Source organism: Vicugna pacos, chromosome 1 (assembly GCF_048564905.1).
Source record: "Vicugna pacos chromosome 1, VicPac4, whole genome shotgun sequence".
NCBI classification, from domain to species: Eukaryota; Metazoa; Chordata; class Mammalia; order Artiodactyla; family Camelidae; genus Vicugna; species Vicugna pacos.
This window is the reverse complement of record NC_132987.1, coordinates 72,543,631-72,560,811: the sequence shown is the minus strand read 5'-3', so window position 1 is coordinate 72,560,811 and position 17,181 is coordinate 72,543,631. Positions and strand designations below refer to the sequence as shown.

The 17,181-nt window shown below is 43.7% G+C and overlaps 1 protein-coding gene across 25 annotated transcripts in view; it reads right to left on the bottom strand.

The window, feature by feature from the left end:
- The window catches only part of ZBTB20 (zinc finger and BTB domain containing 20), a 730,245-nt gene that overhangs the window by 29,783 nt on the left and 683,281 nt on the right, over positions 1-17,181 (bottom strand). For 22 of the 25 annotated variants that reach the window (XM_072964827.1, XM_072964854.1, XM_072964836.1 and 19 more), the window contains 3 exons: positions 16,812-16,912; positions 8,890-9,053; positions 8,331-8,518 (listed from right to left, as the gene is read on the bottom strand). In XM_072964827.1, coding sequence (XP_072820928.1) covers positions 8,331-8,518; positions 8,890-8,900 — 199 coding nt within the window. In that variant the 5' untranslated portion in view covers positions 8,901-9,053; positions 16,812-16,912. The remainder of the gene's footprint in view (positions 1-8,330; positions 8,519-8,889; positions 9,054-16,811; positions 16,913-17,181) is intronic. The other 3 variants (XM_031681015.2, XM_072964917.1, XM_006210310.4) reach the window with 1 other exon arrangement.

Here is a 17,181-nt window from a genome sequence, read left to right as displayed (position 1 = left end):
CCCCATCTGCATGCTAATAGGTTTAGACCAGGTAAATTTCAATCTCTTTCAGTGCTGATAAAAAAAGTTCTAACTGGTACACATTCCTTAGAGAGAACAAAGGATGTGGAGGCAGAATAAAAGCAAAAAAGAAAGCAGCACGTACTTATTCAGCCGATGGGATAATAAGAGATCTCACTATGGCACCTGGTGTGAAATGAATGGTGGAAGGATCTGCCTTGAAATTTCCTTAAAGCAAGACATTCCTAGAACCTTCGTGCATGCTCTCAATTGATCACATGATCCATCTCTGAGGGCAGTACATGTGTTGTTTTTTTTTTTTCAAGTCAGAATGTAAGAAGGCCTGACAGATATGGAGGAACACTAATTTTATGTAATGAAATTTGCCACAAGCGGAGGAAGCACATATGAAACTGTCACCAGCAGCTGCAGATAAGAATTAAAGATATGCTGCAGCAAGATACGAGATGGCAGGATGAAGACTCCAGCCCTGAAAATCAGCAGTCGGCCTTAGCAATCACACGTGGACAATCAGAAGCACATTCATGCAGTTTCTGGGAGACTAATGCGGTGTGATGTAACTCAGAGCAACGGGCTGTGAGATCAGATTTTCAATGGACCTGGGAGGATTTCTGCAGAGGACTGATTACTAGAATCTGGAGGGACCACGAGTTGACAGCAGAACTCCAGCATGGCACTTCCGGGAGTCTCTGTGGCTCCAGGAATGAGCCTCTCAATAAGAAGTTATCCTGAACTTCTCATCAACGAATCATCACTGGATCCTTCATAATACTTTCCTACATCTCCTGATCTCATGCAAAGAAGGGCACTATTACTTATTAGAAAGTAAAGAGTGGCTTGCTTTACTGTTCATTTGGCAAGCAAATGTCTCTAAAGGGCCATGCAGTTCAGCCCAGCTGACTGTTAACGACAGGCAATGTTACCCAAATAAATATTAACTGCCCTGTGAGTTTATGTTAAAATGAAGGCACACCGTCAGAAGGTCTGAGCATGGAAACTGAACTGCTCTGTTTTCTGAGGACACCATGCTCTTTTTGTGCCTTTGTGGTTTCGCTTCTGTTCCTTCTGCCTGGAAGGCCCTTCCCTCCCTCTTCTACTTTACACACGCCGACCCCTTCCAGGTCCTGGTCCAATGTCACTTGCCCTGAGAAGCCCTTCCCACTGCTTCAGGAGGTTGGGAGCTTTTTGTGCATCATCCAACACTTTCCTACTGCATTTGTACGACTGCTTTACAGGTTTAAAAGTTGGGGAAAGTGTGTGGGAACAGCGTGAGTTCCTAAAATGAAGGGACGGTATTTTGTGCGTATTTTCGCCCTGAGTCCTAGCTGAGGACGTGGCACAGAAGCAGGGGTTCAACAGCATTGGGTGCATGACTAAATGAAGGAAGGCATGAATGGCTGAGATAAAAGTAACTTCCAGAAATTACAGCATCAAGTGGCGATGGAAGAAATCCAGTCAAATTAGCATCATCAAGAGAGGACAATTTTTATAAAAAAAAGGGGGGGGCAATTTCATAAAAAGAGGTAGATTATGATATGAAACATGAAGAAATATGATTTTTAAAAAATAAATGTGTCCCCAGATATAGTAAGTAGAAACTCTAAGAAATTAGAGCAAATGAAAAAAAAAATGACTGGCCTTCTAATGTGTAAGTGTGGGATTAAGCACTGAAACCTCTAAATAAGAGGGTATCAAAAGTAATGAAAGTAACTCCAAAGAGATTATGTATCAATTAACTCAGAGACAGAGCGGTGACTTTTAAAACGGGAAACACTATCTTTAAAGAAACAAATCCATACTTAATAAGTAAGAGGTTTACTTGGTTAATGAAGTAGCAGGGAAATAGTTTAAACGGTTAGCAATGAAAAGGTAAATATATAAGTCTTTGTAGGAAGTAGAATAAAGAGGAATGCAAGACACTTTGGGGACAATGGGAGCATTTAGTCATACCAAAGATGCTCTATTTACTGTTTAACTGATGTGGACTCTATTAGGAAAGTAACACCAGGCCGTAGGATAATAACTGTCTGTAGTGGCTGATTTCGTCCCATTTTTGGCGCTATTTCTTCTGCAAATTAGTGTGACCCCAAAATGTTTTCAGGATTGTCCAACTTGTCCTAAATTCCATAAATAAACTCTTTCAGAGGATGCTGTTTTTTGCCATGTCTCTATTACAGTTCTTCACAGATGGACCATTTTTGTCCTTCCAAAGTCTAAGAATAACTCTTTCAGTTATCAAGACATACCAAAATCCAGTTCAGCTGCTCCTGTGGGATTCCAGTTAGTTTAGACACATCTGCTGAGATACATGCATTTGAATCCAAATGAAGCTTTGTTTGATTATACATTTTGAACATTTATGGAGGTTTTTTTGGGGCCAAAATGTTTTTCATTTTTTGGCACTGCAAACAGAGATCTTCAGTTATAAACACTGCCTTCTGAGCACCTCCAGCAGAAATCCAATCTTTTCATGTGAACAGGTGCCCCAGTAAGTTTTTGGAAGGTTTTACACTGAATCAGCTCTCTGATTGGAAACCTTCTGAACACGCAGTCAAATTTGCCAAAGAGACCTTCAAACTTGCTTGAGCAGTTTTCACTCATACAGACATACATTCACACGTACAGACAGCCTGAGTGAAAGCAAATCAGAGCCCTGTAAAATTGAAGTCTCTTTCTTAAAGGTTAAATACTATACACAGCCAAACTGAACAAGAAGGAGTCTGTGACAGGAGAGATAGTGAAGGAATAGCGAAAATAGAGGTTCAAATTCTCCATAAGTGTGCTCCTCTTAAAGCTTTACCTGAGAGTTTAGGCGACACATCCCGTCGGTAAAAATATTTTATCTCACCCAGTTTCAAACAAACGCTCAAGCATTTGTGTTCTGACACACTGTACCTAAGAGTATTGCTACTAATTCCTTTTACTCACAAACTCTTCAAATAGTTATTTTGAAACACTTCCTTCTCAAACACAAATAGGTCAACCAGATGCAAATTCAAAGGAATTGAAAACACTACTTTCTAAATCAGGGGTTCGTTGTGTTACTCCAAAAGGTAAAGACCCCAGTTCTTGTCTTACTCAAAAGATAAGATTTACAGACGGGAGACGGACAGCATTGTGTAGCAAACAGATTTTAAAAGATTTATTTAAAAAAGGAAAAGTACACCTCCAAGAAGAGGAGGCAGGCTGATCCAAGGGAGGAAAACAATGTGTTTTTGGTCTCCCCTTTCTCTTACACCCCCATGTAGAGGTGGTCTCTTGACTGATTGACAGCTCTTCTCCCTGGAATGCTTAGTCATGTTTGGCCCCTTTTGCACATGTCCTTACCCACGGTGTATTCAGGAAAAGCTGGGGAGGGGGGTTGGTGGCTAAATCAAAATGTTAATTACAATACAACAAGCACTGGGTCGTGTCCGGTTAAGTATACCGCGCAGTCGTGGCTGTCGGGTTCTAACCTGTTTCTTGCTGGCTTTAATTTAGAAGAAGTGAAGTCCCTTTATGCTGGAAGCAGGCATAACACCATCTTCCAGACCATCCCCCCACCTCCTTCACCTGTCTGCCCAGTGCCCCCACTTATCTAACTACCTAACAGTTGGGAAAACCTCTGTTTTACCTGATTCCCCACAACTTTTCTTTTCCAGTTTGAATCTAAACTGAAAAGCTGTTACAGAGTAAAATAACTTTGTAAGCCTTAACCCTGAAAAGTTATTACAGAGTGGAAACACTCCCACATTGACATGCCGGGGATTCAGGGGGAAATCTGCTTTCAAGTTGTTCTGATGGCCCTGGACCAGACGCTCTAAGGTGGCCAGAAACCTTGGTCTACACCCACTTAGCAGATTTCTGGCTCCTGATCAGGGACTGAGAGGTTTATTTGTAGAAATGAATCATTTCCTTCAAAATATCCTTTACCCTATTTACATGCTTGCATATTCCTTCCATTTTGTTTTCCCCCTACAGCTTCACTAAGGGAATTAATTATCTAGAAGAACAGGAACATACAGTAAGTACATCTGAGATACAGGATGAGACACAGTATGTCATCTATTAGGCCTGGCTAAGACCAGCAGCTGATGCTAAATGGGAAGGAACATGCACCAAATGTTTTTTAATCACAAAGTTAGTAATTAATTGCTCTTTAAAATACATCTTATGCTTCTTTCTGTCTGTGTACATGAAATGCACATTTATTACATGCCAAAAATTACAACATTATGGTTTAAATGTGACTGGCACGGAAGTCCGGAAATCAGAGTTAATGTTCCCACAGCAACTTTAATTCTGTCCGTGTGCACATGTAGAGCTGTAACAGTCTTCCGTTCCAGGGTAATACACAGAGATGGCTTGGGGAGGGCCGCTAAAGACCCATATCCTCAACTGTAGTTACAGGAAAAAAACAATGGATAAAAGCCGTGCTCTTTTCCACCTACGTGGATGAAAAACAATGTCCCCGCGCCTGGTGTTGTGTAATCGGCAATGGAAGAATCTGATGTGATGCCGGCACTCAAGGGGACAGTTTCTGTTGCTGTGGGAACCTGAACTTTGCATTTCCTGACTTTGGGGTAATTAAAATGTCAGCCTTAATGTGGCATTAATGGAGTTTGCCATAAAAAAAAAAATCCTCTTTGTTTTGTTCTCCAAAAAAAGAAAAAGCCTCAAAGTTCACACTGAACCAAGTGTACTAAAATCTTTCATCTCGGGGACCAAGCAAAGGGTTGGGAGACAGCAGGCCAGCGAGGAGGGAGCACAGCAAGAGCCCACCAGTCTCCTCGACGGCGTTCAGCCCCGGCAGATTCATGCCACCTCCAGCGCTAAAGTTAAACCCACCCACACAACAGTTTGGTAATGTGTAAAGGTTAAATCAAAAATAAATAAAAACTGTTAACGCGGAAGTGCATCTTGGCAAGGACACAGAAAATCAGAGGATTTGATGAGGCCAGGGAAAAATACGCAAAGGTACGCAACCACAGATGTCAGCTTCCAACAAAATGAAGACCTCAGAATAGGCGGTTCCACAGCCAAGAATAGGGAGGACTGGCCAAAGGGGGAGAATCGCTTCTCCCTTCAATGGGAGCCCGATTCGGGGAAAAACAAAGTGGGTGCCTGCATCACACGTACATGGCTGTGATGTGCTACAGCTGCACGGTCATCGAAAAATGTTTCTCCCGTGGGGAGCTTCATCTACTCCCTGACTTGGTTTAGCCCCGTGTTAGCATTTAAAGGGAGAGCCTGGCTCAGCTCTTCCTCAGCCTGTGCCGTGGACCTGTTCTGTCAAACGCTGGGGGTTTGGTACCCTTTGAGACTGAAACTCATCTCAATGCCGTCATCTGCATTTGTCTACCGTGAGGTTTTTAGAAACAGTGAAGAGGTGACAAACCAGGAGGTGACGGGGGAATATTGCTAAAAGGTCGTAGAGGGTGCACTGCGAAGCAGCACACGTTTCAGTAGCGATATCAACGTCATCATTTCACGGAGGAAAGCACTTCTCAGAGATGTTCCTGCTTGGTTTGAACAGTACTGGGATCTTTTGCCAGTTCTGAAAAGGCTCAGCAGGTTAAATAGCCAACTGAGAACTTAAGGGGTCAGATGTCCTCTTTGCTTCAAAACGTGCCCTTCAGATGCAACAACGCCATGGCTTGCCCGCCCTGACCAGTGTGCATGCAGAGCTGACTTTTCTTTTGTGGGGATGCTTACACATCGTGTTTTATAATCCCGTCGCCAATATGAGTAGTTGCACATTGTCAAGATGCCTGTTTCGAGCCAGGAATGCCGTTTCTGGGCTCGGAACAGAGAATTCAGGCAGCTCACAGTGAGCGCCAATCCACAGACATCCCTCAGTATCTGAACAAGTTAACTACCTAGCACAGCATTCATCTAGCTGGGCGTCAATTTTCTCAGTTTTCTCATCTGTAAATTGGGAAGAATTATAATGACTGATGGAAAATGGCCATTAAGGCATGACTAAAAATAATTTTGCCAAACACATGACAAATAAAAAGGTGCTATAAAAATTCAGGCACTTGTGAAAGTTTGGAACACCACACACGGGTGGAATGTTTCTGAAGTTAAAGATACTAAACAAGTCAAGGGCACTATTTTTAAATGCCCCAAATCTGTTAGTTCTAAATAGAAACTGAATATTTTACCTTAAAGAAATTAGGGTTTTAAATTAATCTATGGTAAGAATGACATTTGAAAGTAGAAAAAAAATCCTCTTGAATGCAAGAAGAGCATCCAAAAATTTTAACAGCTTAAAATAAACTTCTTTCCTGTCTTCTCTCAAGCAATCTCCAAATGGACAGATTTCTGTGAATCTTTCCTCAAAACAATTTTCTTCTAAGTGTAGGCTCAAATCAGGACAAACTACAAGCCAAATATATTTGGAGAAAAGTATAATCAATTTAAACAACAGGTTGGAGCAGAGAAGGCTTACACATCTTAATGGCAAAATCAGATTGACTTTCTGAACAGCTGGAGATTACGTTTCTCCTCCCTATTTGTTCTCCTTCCAACTGCATTCGTACTTTACTGAGCTCAGATCCACCAGCCTCCTTGGGGTCACCAAGGGGCTGTGGCTCGTGCATATTCCACGCTCACGCCAAGGCCTGGCCAGAGGATGCTTATGGTAAAGTATAATCAACAAAGCCCAGTGCCTTTTTTTCTGTTAAGCAAAACATTCGTTTTGCTGTAACGGGATTTCTGGGCTAAGGCCATTCTATGTAATCTGCCCCATAAGCTGTGGCAGAAAGCCAGGCGTCGGAGGTCTGCACGCAGGAGCTCCAGGCCCTTCTCTGCAGGAACAGGCTACCTTCCTGGTAGGTAGGGACAGTGCGCACATGTCTACGGGCACTGTGCCACGCTATTTTCCAACTCTTCCTGTAATTACTATTAGGCTGGAGACTGCCAGGCAAGAAGGCCAAGGATGTTACTATTTTGACGGGCCACAGAACACAGTCCCTGCCTCTGACCCCCAAGTTTCTCTATAGAAGCAGCAGCTTTGTACAACTCGCAGAGCTGCAGAGATTTGGATCTTGTTAATTTCTCGTTTGTTCTCTAGTGACAGCCAGAGTGCGGTCTCAGCTCAGCCCCGAACAGCACCAGCCTCCTTCACCCCAACCCCAACCCCGAGGTCATGTCCCCTTACCTAGAGACTATTACAGTGAAGGGAGTAGGGAATGGAATGTCCCAGCCTCATTCACCTCTCGCCCTTTTTGCAGAGTTTAACGTTTGCTTCATCAGAAAAACCACAATAGGAGATTTAGAATCTCATTTCCTAATTAACAATTTTTGCTTTGAGGACAGGACAAATGGAATACCTTTTTGAAAATAAAATTTGTTTGGTCTTATCTTTCTCAGTCTAAAGAAGAATACAGCAGCTCTTTGCCTGACATCTGTTATGGAGACCAGTTCAGAGTGGTTGTCGGGTATCTCAAGACTAAAAGGAGTATTCTTTTGGATTGGACTCCAAAGTTACTCCATTCCTTTCCATTGTCAACACATGTGTTTCTTTCTCTCTGAAGTATTGAGTTATGTTTCGGAAAGAGAAAATATCTCCTAAACGTGATTTATCAACCCTCTTAAAATAGAATTTGAAGAAGTGACTCTCAGATTAGTGGGAAGACAGTAAAAATAAACAGTGATGGAGGGATTTCAATAGCGACAATCTCATTAAGCTGCCCATTTCCAAATTTAGCCTGTAGGCAGTTTTTTTAATTAAAAAATATTTTTAACCTGAGTTCGTACTGGCTACGTGAAGTCTCGGTGGCTTCTGAATTCTTGGAAGCCATTCTCTTTTCTTCTGTAAATTTTGCTATCCTTTAACCACTTCAAAATAAATTAAAAACTGGGAAGACAGAAATTCAGCCAAGCTACAATAACTAAGGCAAAGCTGACTGGGGTTATGTAATCTCAAAAATGGACATTTCCTTGGGTCTAACTGGCCTTTTGAGGTCTGTAATTGGTTGTTCAATTTCATCATGGTGGAAGTGCCATTATTCAGATCGTGGGGACAAAAGAATAATTAGAAAGCAGCAAATGGACTCGTGTTGTTGAGTTAATGTTACGAAAGAGAATGTGGTTCATGTAGTTAATCAGCCTTTTGAGGCCACAGGGCTGGTTACCTGGTTTTAAAACACACCCAAGTTTTGAAAATATAGATGTTGGCTGACTCAAAATGGTGGCAAGTTACTTTTGGCTACTTTAGAAGACCAAATGGAAACAGCTTGCTCTGAATGCAAAAAAGCCCGAACCCAGCGGAGAAGCCAGCTCCAAGCCCCGCCAAGACACCATCACCTTAGTGGTGTACTCACAATCAGATGACCCGGTGTGAGCGTGAGAGTTTGTCAGTGAATGTGTTGAGTGGATGAGGGCTGGGTCGGGAGACAGAACAGCTTCAAAGTTCAGGCAGGGAAGGCCCGGCTTGGCGCTGGATCCACCCGGCTGAGTAATCTCATTCTCCTCAGATGCCTTCTGGTTTTCAGCTGTCTTGGGTTTCTTCCTGAAAATAAACAAAGGGCCCTTTGAAGGAACTGACTGCATATTTGGGAAAAGGCATTTTTAGAATCTGTTAAAGATAACTTGATTTTTTTTTCTGGGGGGGATGGGAGAGAGTCCAGTATGTCCCTTGTTTTAAAACAAGCTGATTCTTGTTTTTTTCCCTCCAGTAATGGCCTAACTGGGAACACATGAAAGCATATGGGCCGAGCAAACAGCACCACATTTGGACTCTGTTGGCTGCATAAAGAGACCCTGTCCCAGAACTTTAGACAGCTTGAGCTACGTATGGTTGACATTATCCAAGAAAGCATCCTTTTTCTCCCCCCTTAAGAGTTTTAACATGGTCTGGAAAAATACTAGTGGAGGTTTTACCGTTCTAGCATTTGTCAGGACGCTTAGAGACTGGACCCGTGGAGTAATGGGAGGAGCACTGGACTGGGAGTCACGAGACTTGAGCTACGGTACTAGCTGTGCCTCTAACTTGCTGTGTGGCCTTGGGCACCTCACTTCACCTCTCTGGGCTTCAGTTTCCTCATCTGTAAAATAAAGGGCTTGGATTAGAAGGCCTTAACGGTTCCTTCCACTTTAAAGTTTCTATTCAGTGGAACACATTATGGAACAGTCAACTTTCTTGCTTGCTGTTATTAGATTTTCTTTTAGATCAACACAATTTGAAATCACAATCTAAACTTGCAAGCTGTACAGATGAGAGGGATGGTGATGAAAGGATTTGGTAAAACAGCAAATGAAAAGTGAAAAGAAGAGCTTAGATTCCAGTAGGTAAAGAAGGAAGGTATCATACGCAGATCCTCTAGGCCAACTCTTCACTCATCCAAAGTCTAAGACTCCCTTTGGTTTTTGCTTTAGTGAACGGTCCTAGAGTAAGGACTGAGATTGTATGTTTGGGATTGTGTGTTTTGGAAGAGATAGGTGAAGGGAATTAGAAAGTAATTGTTGCTAATTGTTATTTGGGACCAAGAATAGGAAGTGGAAGAGCTCAGCCATCAGTCAGCTCCTCTCCTTAGGACCATGCAACTGATACAGGCAAATAGATACTCAGCTTATGCTGCATGCACCCTAGGTCCTAGTCAAACTGGATTATTTATCATCCCCTGAACATCCCCCCAGTTTCCTTGACTCTGTGCCTTTTCTATCATCCTGTGTATGGTAAGCAGAGGAAGTATTTTCTGTTTTGGTAAAAGATTACGTGTGGTACAGAATGTGTTGTAAGTAGGTCTGTTTCCATGTTTCCCTTGCTTCTCTAAGCATGGCAATGGACTTGTTATACAGAATATTTTGTATTGAAATTTATTGCACTGGGTAGTTAAATCTGCCCTCGCAGAATATGGTGTTATGATTAGCATGCTGTGTTTCTGGTCCAACAGGTTGTGAAATCAAATCTGCTTTTCCAGAGGGCAGGAGGCAGAGATGGCATGGGAAAGATGAAAATAGAGGGAGAGCTTTCAGACGTATTTTTCAGGATGGAGGAAGCCAATATAAAAGCAACAATACAAAAGCAACAAAATGCAGTCTTTTACTCTTTGTTGAATGGGTGACTATGGAATCAACCCCCAAGTCTTGAGTGTCTACATGGACCTCCAAAGAGCTCGTTTCTGGTGTTCAGCATGAGGAAGTATCCAAGATCAAAGCTTCCAGAGCCCAACTCCTTTTTTTCCATGAAAACCAATGCTTCCTCTATGGTTCCTATTTCTATCACTGCTGTCTGTCACCAGCTTGCAAACCTCAGGGTCATACACTTTCCTCTGCCTTCAAGCCAGTTTGTCAAGTCGTGACAATTGCGCTTCCTTCATATTTTGCACATCTCTCTTTCCTTTCCGTTCCACTGCTATCACCTTAACACTTTTTATTTAGGCTGTTGTTTACTTTCTGACTCTCCATCCTTCCTGACTTCTCTAGTCCCACAGCTTTGTATTCACTAAATCTGAGAGGACCATGTTAGAATTCCGTATCTGCTCTGCTTAGCTCACATGCCCTGCATATTGGCCACAATGGACTCTCAAATATCTCAAATATTCTCAGAACACGCTGGAGAATCTACATCCTTGGCTCTACATCTTTGCTCAAGTTACTTTCCTTTCTTTGAATGACTTTTCAAAAACCTCTAACAGTTGAAATCATACTTATCCTTTATACTTACTAAATGTTGTCCCATCTTAAATAACTGTCTTGATTCCTCGGACCAGATAGGACTTCTCCTGTTCTCTCTCCCTCTAATCTTTCTCCTCCCTCTAACCTTTCCTTGAAATCTCTAAACACGTTTCACTTCTCTTATTTTACTCATTAAATTTTGTTTCAATAATGGTTATGTCCCTCATCCATCCTATGAGACTGTAAACTCTCTGAGGGTAAGAAAACGTCATAGTTATTTTCGAATTCCCTGTGTTCGTCCATTCATTACCTCTTCCTTCTCTCCCACTATTCACTTATTCATGTATTCATTTCACAAATATGTATCATGTGCCTCTGATGTGCCAGTGTAGGCTAGGAGGTAAAACAAGCCTGGTTTCTGCCCTCCCAGATTTGCTGTCTAGCGTATACTGTTAAGCAGAGTAGCTTAGACACAGCTGTCATTCAATATAGATTTGTTGATAGAATGAAATTGAGTTGAAATTAAAGTATATTTTGAGAATAGTTATAGTCTGAATCCCAATTAAGTTTCCTCCTCTTTATGCAGCAGTGAAATCTGCCTTGACTGCCTGCTTTTCCTTTGAATCTATGAAGGGCATCTGATGAGAATAGGACCATTTTGCTCACTAAAGCGAGGCTGGTCCTCATGAGTCATTTAAATATCGAGATGAAACACTAATAGCAGATATCATTTAACAGAAGAAAAGTATTTCTGATGCTCATAGACAAGGCCTAGGCTAGTTTCAAATGTGTGCTTTGGGAAATTAAAGAAGCCCTCTTTCAAACACGAGTATCTGGCCAACCAACCAACACTGCTCTTTTATTTTTAACTTTGCAAAAGTTGGATTGCTCTTTGTATCAATGGCTTTACTTCCTTCCCTAGATCTGCCCCGCTTCCTACCTGACATTGCGCACCGTACCCTCTTGTTTGTTGTCTCGAGGATCACCTCTGGAGAACATTCATAGCCCAGAGCCACTGAAACCACCTCTACAAGTAGAAAATGTTGAAAACTCAACCTTTTGGCTCACCCCTTCATTCTCCTAATACCACTTTACTTGTCCTTTTACCCCTGGGCTGTTTCCCAACTGCACAGATAACAGAGAGGCACTCATTGCCCTTAGAAACAATTCATTTTCCATCTCACTCTCTCTGATAGTTCTTCTGGACTCCTTTTTCCAGAGCTGAGAAACACTAAAACACAGCAGCCGTCTCCGTCTAGACATGCACAGGGGCTGCTATTTTGACCCTGTTTTAGTTCCTATTTTACTAGGGAGAAAAAAGCAAGTCCTGTTGTAATTAACTGAAAATACCTTCTTTGGTTGTGTGAAAAGAAATGCATAAATATGGCACGTCGGAGGGCAGGTCTCTCCAAGCTGTTGCGGTGGTGCATTATTCCCTGGAGCCTTTAGAGGGCAGCAGCGCACCAGCTGACTCCTAGCAGCAAGTCAGGCAAACTCCCCACCAGACCAGAACCTTCCTCCTGGTCACCATGCCAAAGGTTGGTCTGCCAAGCTCTGGCCGCTCAGCCTTTCTTTCTTTTCAGTTCCTCTCTCTCCCTCTCCCTCTCTCTCGCTCTCTGTCTCTCTCAATTTCTCTCTCTCTCACCCTCCCTCCTCCCTCCCTCCCTCAATGTTAAAATTATACACTCTGATGAAGTCGCCCCTCAACCGGAAAATGAAAGCTCCAATGAAAAACTTAGACAAGCCAACAACAACAAAGAAAGAAACTAGGAGAAAGGGGAAAGGGGGCTGGTGAGGGGGGAGGACTTAAGAACAAGAAAAGGGCAGATGTTTCGTAAATATATGCAAAGCAAAACTGGGTGTACCCTGAACACACTTCCACAGAGAAACAGACCAATCATTGTGCGCTTCCTCCCGCCACGCTGGTGGGGCTCTGCATTCAAAAAGAAGAAAAAAAAAATGTGGCCGCAGGCACCTGCCTTTCAACGGTCAGTTCTGACATTCTGACTATCTCCCAGTTGTCCAGAGAGAACAAAAACATTTTCATCTCCCCACTGCAAACACTTCTGTTGTGATAAAAAGGCCGCCTCTAGATCTGGGAAGGCATTTTGAGGTGACTGGCGGCTGAGTTGGCCAGCAGGACCCACTAGCTTTTAACTCTCCTTGTGCTGGCCCTGGCAACAAGTTTTGGGCCGAAACGTAGCAGTGAGTAAGGCTGTGGAGGAGGCTGGCTCTTTCCTTACTAGACCATATTGTAGGTGGAAAGAGATACTACATGAAAACATACTGAGGAGATGGTAGTATTAAGGTTGTTAAATGCATGGAAATTAACTAGATTGGTGGCACTTGATGTATAGATTTCACACTTCTTTGCACATAAGGCACACATACAGTGATGGCAATGCTTTCTGCAACATATGGAAAATAAATATTTTATCCGTGTGAGCTCTCATCAGTCTCCAGGGGCTGCTGAGAAAGAGAGCATTCTCTTCTGTCTCCCTCTCCCAATTTTCTCTCTTTGCTGGGCTCCCACCCTCTCCTGCACATTAACATGCCTACCACTTATCAGCCTGGTTGGATGGAAAAGAATTAGTCAAAACCTCCTTTTGATAAATACTCATTGGATTGTGATAATTTTGATCCATGACCCTCCCCACCCCCCACCCCCGCCCTGATCTTCTTGGTGTGGTAACCATTTCCTTACTCTCCTTCCCAATAATACATGAAGGAGGCTTAGTAGAGTGTTTAGGGAGTGGGGCAAAGGGGAGGTGGTAACAGACCACCTCAGTGGGGGCTGATAGTAGAACTGAGCTCCACCACTCAGTAGCTGTGTGCCCTGGGCAGATTCCTCTGCTCCTCTCGGCCTCAGTTTCCTCATCTGTACAATGGAAATAACAATCCTGCCCTTCTAGGGCTGATGTGAGGGTTAAATGAGATAATTCATGTCACATGATGAGCACAGGGCTGGCACACGGTCAGTGTCCCATGATGGTAGCTCTTTCAGAGAGAGCATCAGTTCTGTGGTTTTTATCATTTCAGATAGAAGGTGGCACTTCCTTTACTTTACTAATCTTTTTAAATATTGAGATTTGGGTAGGGGCAAATGGATTGTAACTGCAGCAAAGGCAGAAAGAAGGCTAGGATACACAATCTATTCTCCAACACTTTGATTTCATGGTATCGCCCTCCTGACACCTCTTTTCTGTTCACGTGTTTGTTGTCGCTGCTGCCGCACCATTAGCTCCTCTTGAAGTTGAGGGTCAAGCAAACTACACTTGGCCTGTGAAGCCCATCAAACCTAAGCACTACGGTTTATTCATTGACGTCAACGCTCGGCACTCTAGCTTATCACGTCTTCTTACAATCTGTCCTTTCACCTCTTGGTCTAATGTTCTTAGATCAATTTAGGATGTTTTCATGATAAAAATATTTTATTCTCTCAATTTTTTGAACCTTCTTGGCAAGGTTGATTTATAATGTTTTTCAGTATATTTTCTCTCTCACTGTATCAGTCAAGATCTGGGCAAGAAACAGATGGCACACTCAGAGGTTTGAACCAAAGACATGGGCTCTATACTGAGGTACAGCTGAGGTTAGGGGACCCTCAAGGGATGGAGCAGCACGAGGGACTAGCAATAGTGGGAAGTCGTTAATCTCAGCTTTAAACTGTTAAACTGAAGGAGTGAGGGGAGGTGTGGGGTTCCCTGAGTGCAGTCAGATTGGAGTTGGGAAGGGGGCTGGACTAATAAATCCCTGACCCTCTCTCGCAGCTGTCCCAGCTCTTGCTGATGTCTCCTTTTGGGCTAAATTCAAACCAGAGGAGAAGACAGCCTGGTTGTAACGGAGTCTGGAGAAGTTGGCCCCCAGGGCCACGTATCAGGGCAGAGAATGGTTCTGGGGTTCCGTGTGTGCGCGCACGCATGCGTGTGCGTCAGATGAATCAGCACACCTATCTTTTTCCCCCTCTCCATTTCCTTCACCCCTTTCCTCCCAATTATACTTTCTGGAAGGAAAGACATAGCACAAACAATAAAATTAGTTCTTTCTCAGAGTCCATGTACCTATTTCTGTCTATTTGCAATTTATGGGGGAAGGAAACTGAACATAAGCTCTGTGAGAGCAGAGATTCTGGCTTGTTTTGTTGGGTGCCACACTCCAAGTCCCTAGAACAGTGCCTGGCACATAGAAAATGCCCAGTAAATTTTAGTTGACTGACTAAATACACTTATGTCTGCTGTGCCAGACACTATTTGTATATTATCTCACGTAGCTATCCCAGCACTCCAGGTGAGCAGGCGGGTTGCTGAGCACAGCTGTGCAGGTGGTGTGGGAGTGGGTAGATTTAAAAAATCTAACACTCACCTCTTCCCTATCCACCCCCAAGTCTTGAGCCCTGGCCCAGGGTTTTGTGAACCCATAGGGAGGGATACATTTGTAATCAGTCCACATTTTTACCCCATATTCACCTTATTGGGTTTTGCACCAGAGAGTCAGTCTCTGTAAGTTTTATGATTATTTCTCTTTTACATATGAGGAGGCTGCATTTCCGAAAAGCAGAGACTGCAAGGACTGGAACCCAATTTGTCCATCCTCTAGGACCTGCGAAACATGAACGCAGGCACCAGCGTTCCGCACAGGTGAAGTTTGTCCAATGGCACAAACGGAGGCTCACTTGTGGGCTTCCCGAAGGTTTTTAGGAAAACTTGGGCCCTGATTTATGGGCCTGGTTCTGGGTTCTCTGTGGTACAGGAAGGTAGGAGTGGCAAAGACTCTCTTCCCTCCCAAAGGATAACCAGGCTGAAACTCTGAAACCAGCCTGCAACCCGGGTGCCTGAGACACTTGCACCAGCATAGTTACCCTGCAATGAAGAAAAACTCAGACAACGGTCCAGATGTGGGGATATCTAAGGCATTCTCCCCCTTGAACTTCAGGGTGGATAAAGGTGTTTACACAAGCAAGTTCCTTGCATGGGTATGGAATAAGGAAACTCTATTTTGACCTTTTGTCATGTCTTTAGTCCCTAATCCCTCAAACCCATTAGAACTGCAGATTAGTTTCATGGTTCCCATCTCCGTTCTGGCCAGACAGGCCTGCCTCCACATCCGCTACCACTAATTACAATTCATGGGACAGACAGCATTAAAGGTAAAAAGCAATGCAAAACAAAACAACACAATACCCTGACTTTGTCCCTTTGGGTTTGATTTATGCCAGAACAGCTAAAGACATAGAAAATATGAATGTGAAAATGCTTCCTGAAGCCTAAGAGGGATGTTAGTCTCCTAGGGTTTAGCATTTTCCAGGAACAGAGATGTCTGTCTGTCAAACACCATCCCATTACCTGCCTCATACCAGGTAGGAAAACGTGTAGCTACAACAACTAGAACGAGTTTTTGTGTTAAAATGTATAATTATTTTGCATGTATAGCCTTTAAATAATTGAAATTTCTGGCTTTTCTAGTAAAAAAAAAAAGTACATATTCATCTGTTACTTTCAGCAATGATTAGTGAATAGTTGATGTCAATCTTTCACCAGTATCTTCCTGTAGGCATCCTATCTCCTACCCCAACTTATTCCTGCAACTTAACTTGCAGGGGTTGTACTTCTGCGTAAATGTCTGACACAAAGAGGACTAAACCAAGTAGTCAGAGCCATGCATCCAGAGGGCAGAGCTGACCTGGATACAGTTGCTCCTTGAGCAGCAAGGAGACCAGAGCACGGGGCACAGAGATGCAGCCACAGCACAGGTGGACATGGGCGTGGAAAGCTGGCTCACGGATGTGACCGGGGTGGCGTGAAATGACAAACTGCAGCAAGATTCAACAGAGTGGCTTAGAAGGGTGTGGAGAGGCAAACAGATAGGGCTGGAGCTGCCACCGCTTCATGCGGAGGCCCAGATGACCAAGTGGAACAGCAACAGTCCCTGTAAGGTGCGTTCAGATGCAGCTCAGCCCAGCCACCTGGCGGGGTGGGTGTGATGCCGCCCAGGACGAGCACCGCAGGCTGGAAGCCGAGAAACAGTGTGGGCGCCTCGGGACTGGGTCTGGTTACCTCGCTGCACCCAAGAGACAAAGCCGTCTAAAACTTCACCTGCCCTTACAATTGTGTGTGTGTGCGCGCGTGTGTTTTTAAATTAAACAAAGTGAAGTAAGACGCCTTTCACTGGAAGCAGAACATACTCACAGTAGTTTTCAAAGAAATGGTGTCACTCTTCAGGTAAATCACTCCAGGGCTTGGGCCTAGTGCAGGTGCTCATTGGGGCAGGGAACAGAGAGCGGCTGCATCTGGATGAGACAAGAGACAAACAGAAATAAGGCTGTGAAGGCTGTTAAAATGAACAGATGATGGTGATCATTCATTCTGATAGAGCCGGAACTGCCTGGCTGGGTTGAGGGTCTGGTGCTGTACCTTTGCACCAGAGATTGGCAAGTCAGGGGAGGGAGCCTGGAGATGGTGTGGTCTGGCCCCATTTTCAGTGTTTCAACCTGACTGCCTGTCTGGTCTGAGGTCAACAGCACCTGCTGGTGCACGTGGGGATGGCTGTGTGGTCCTG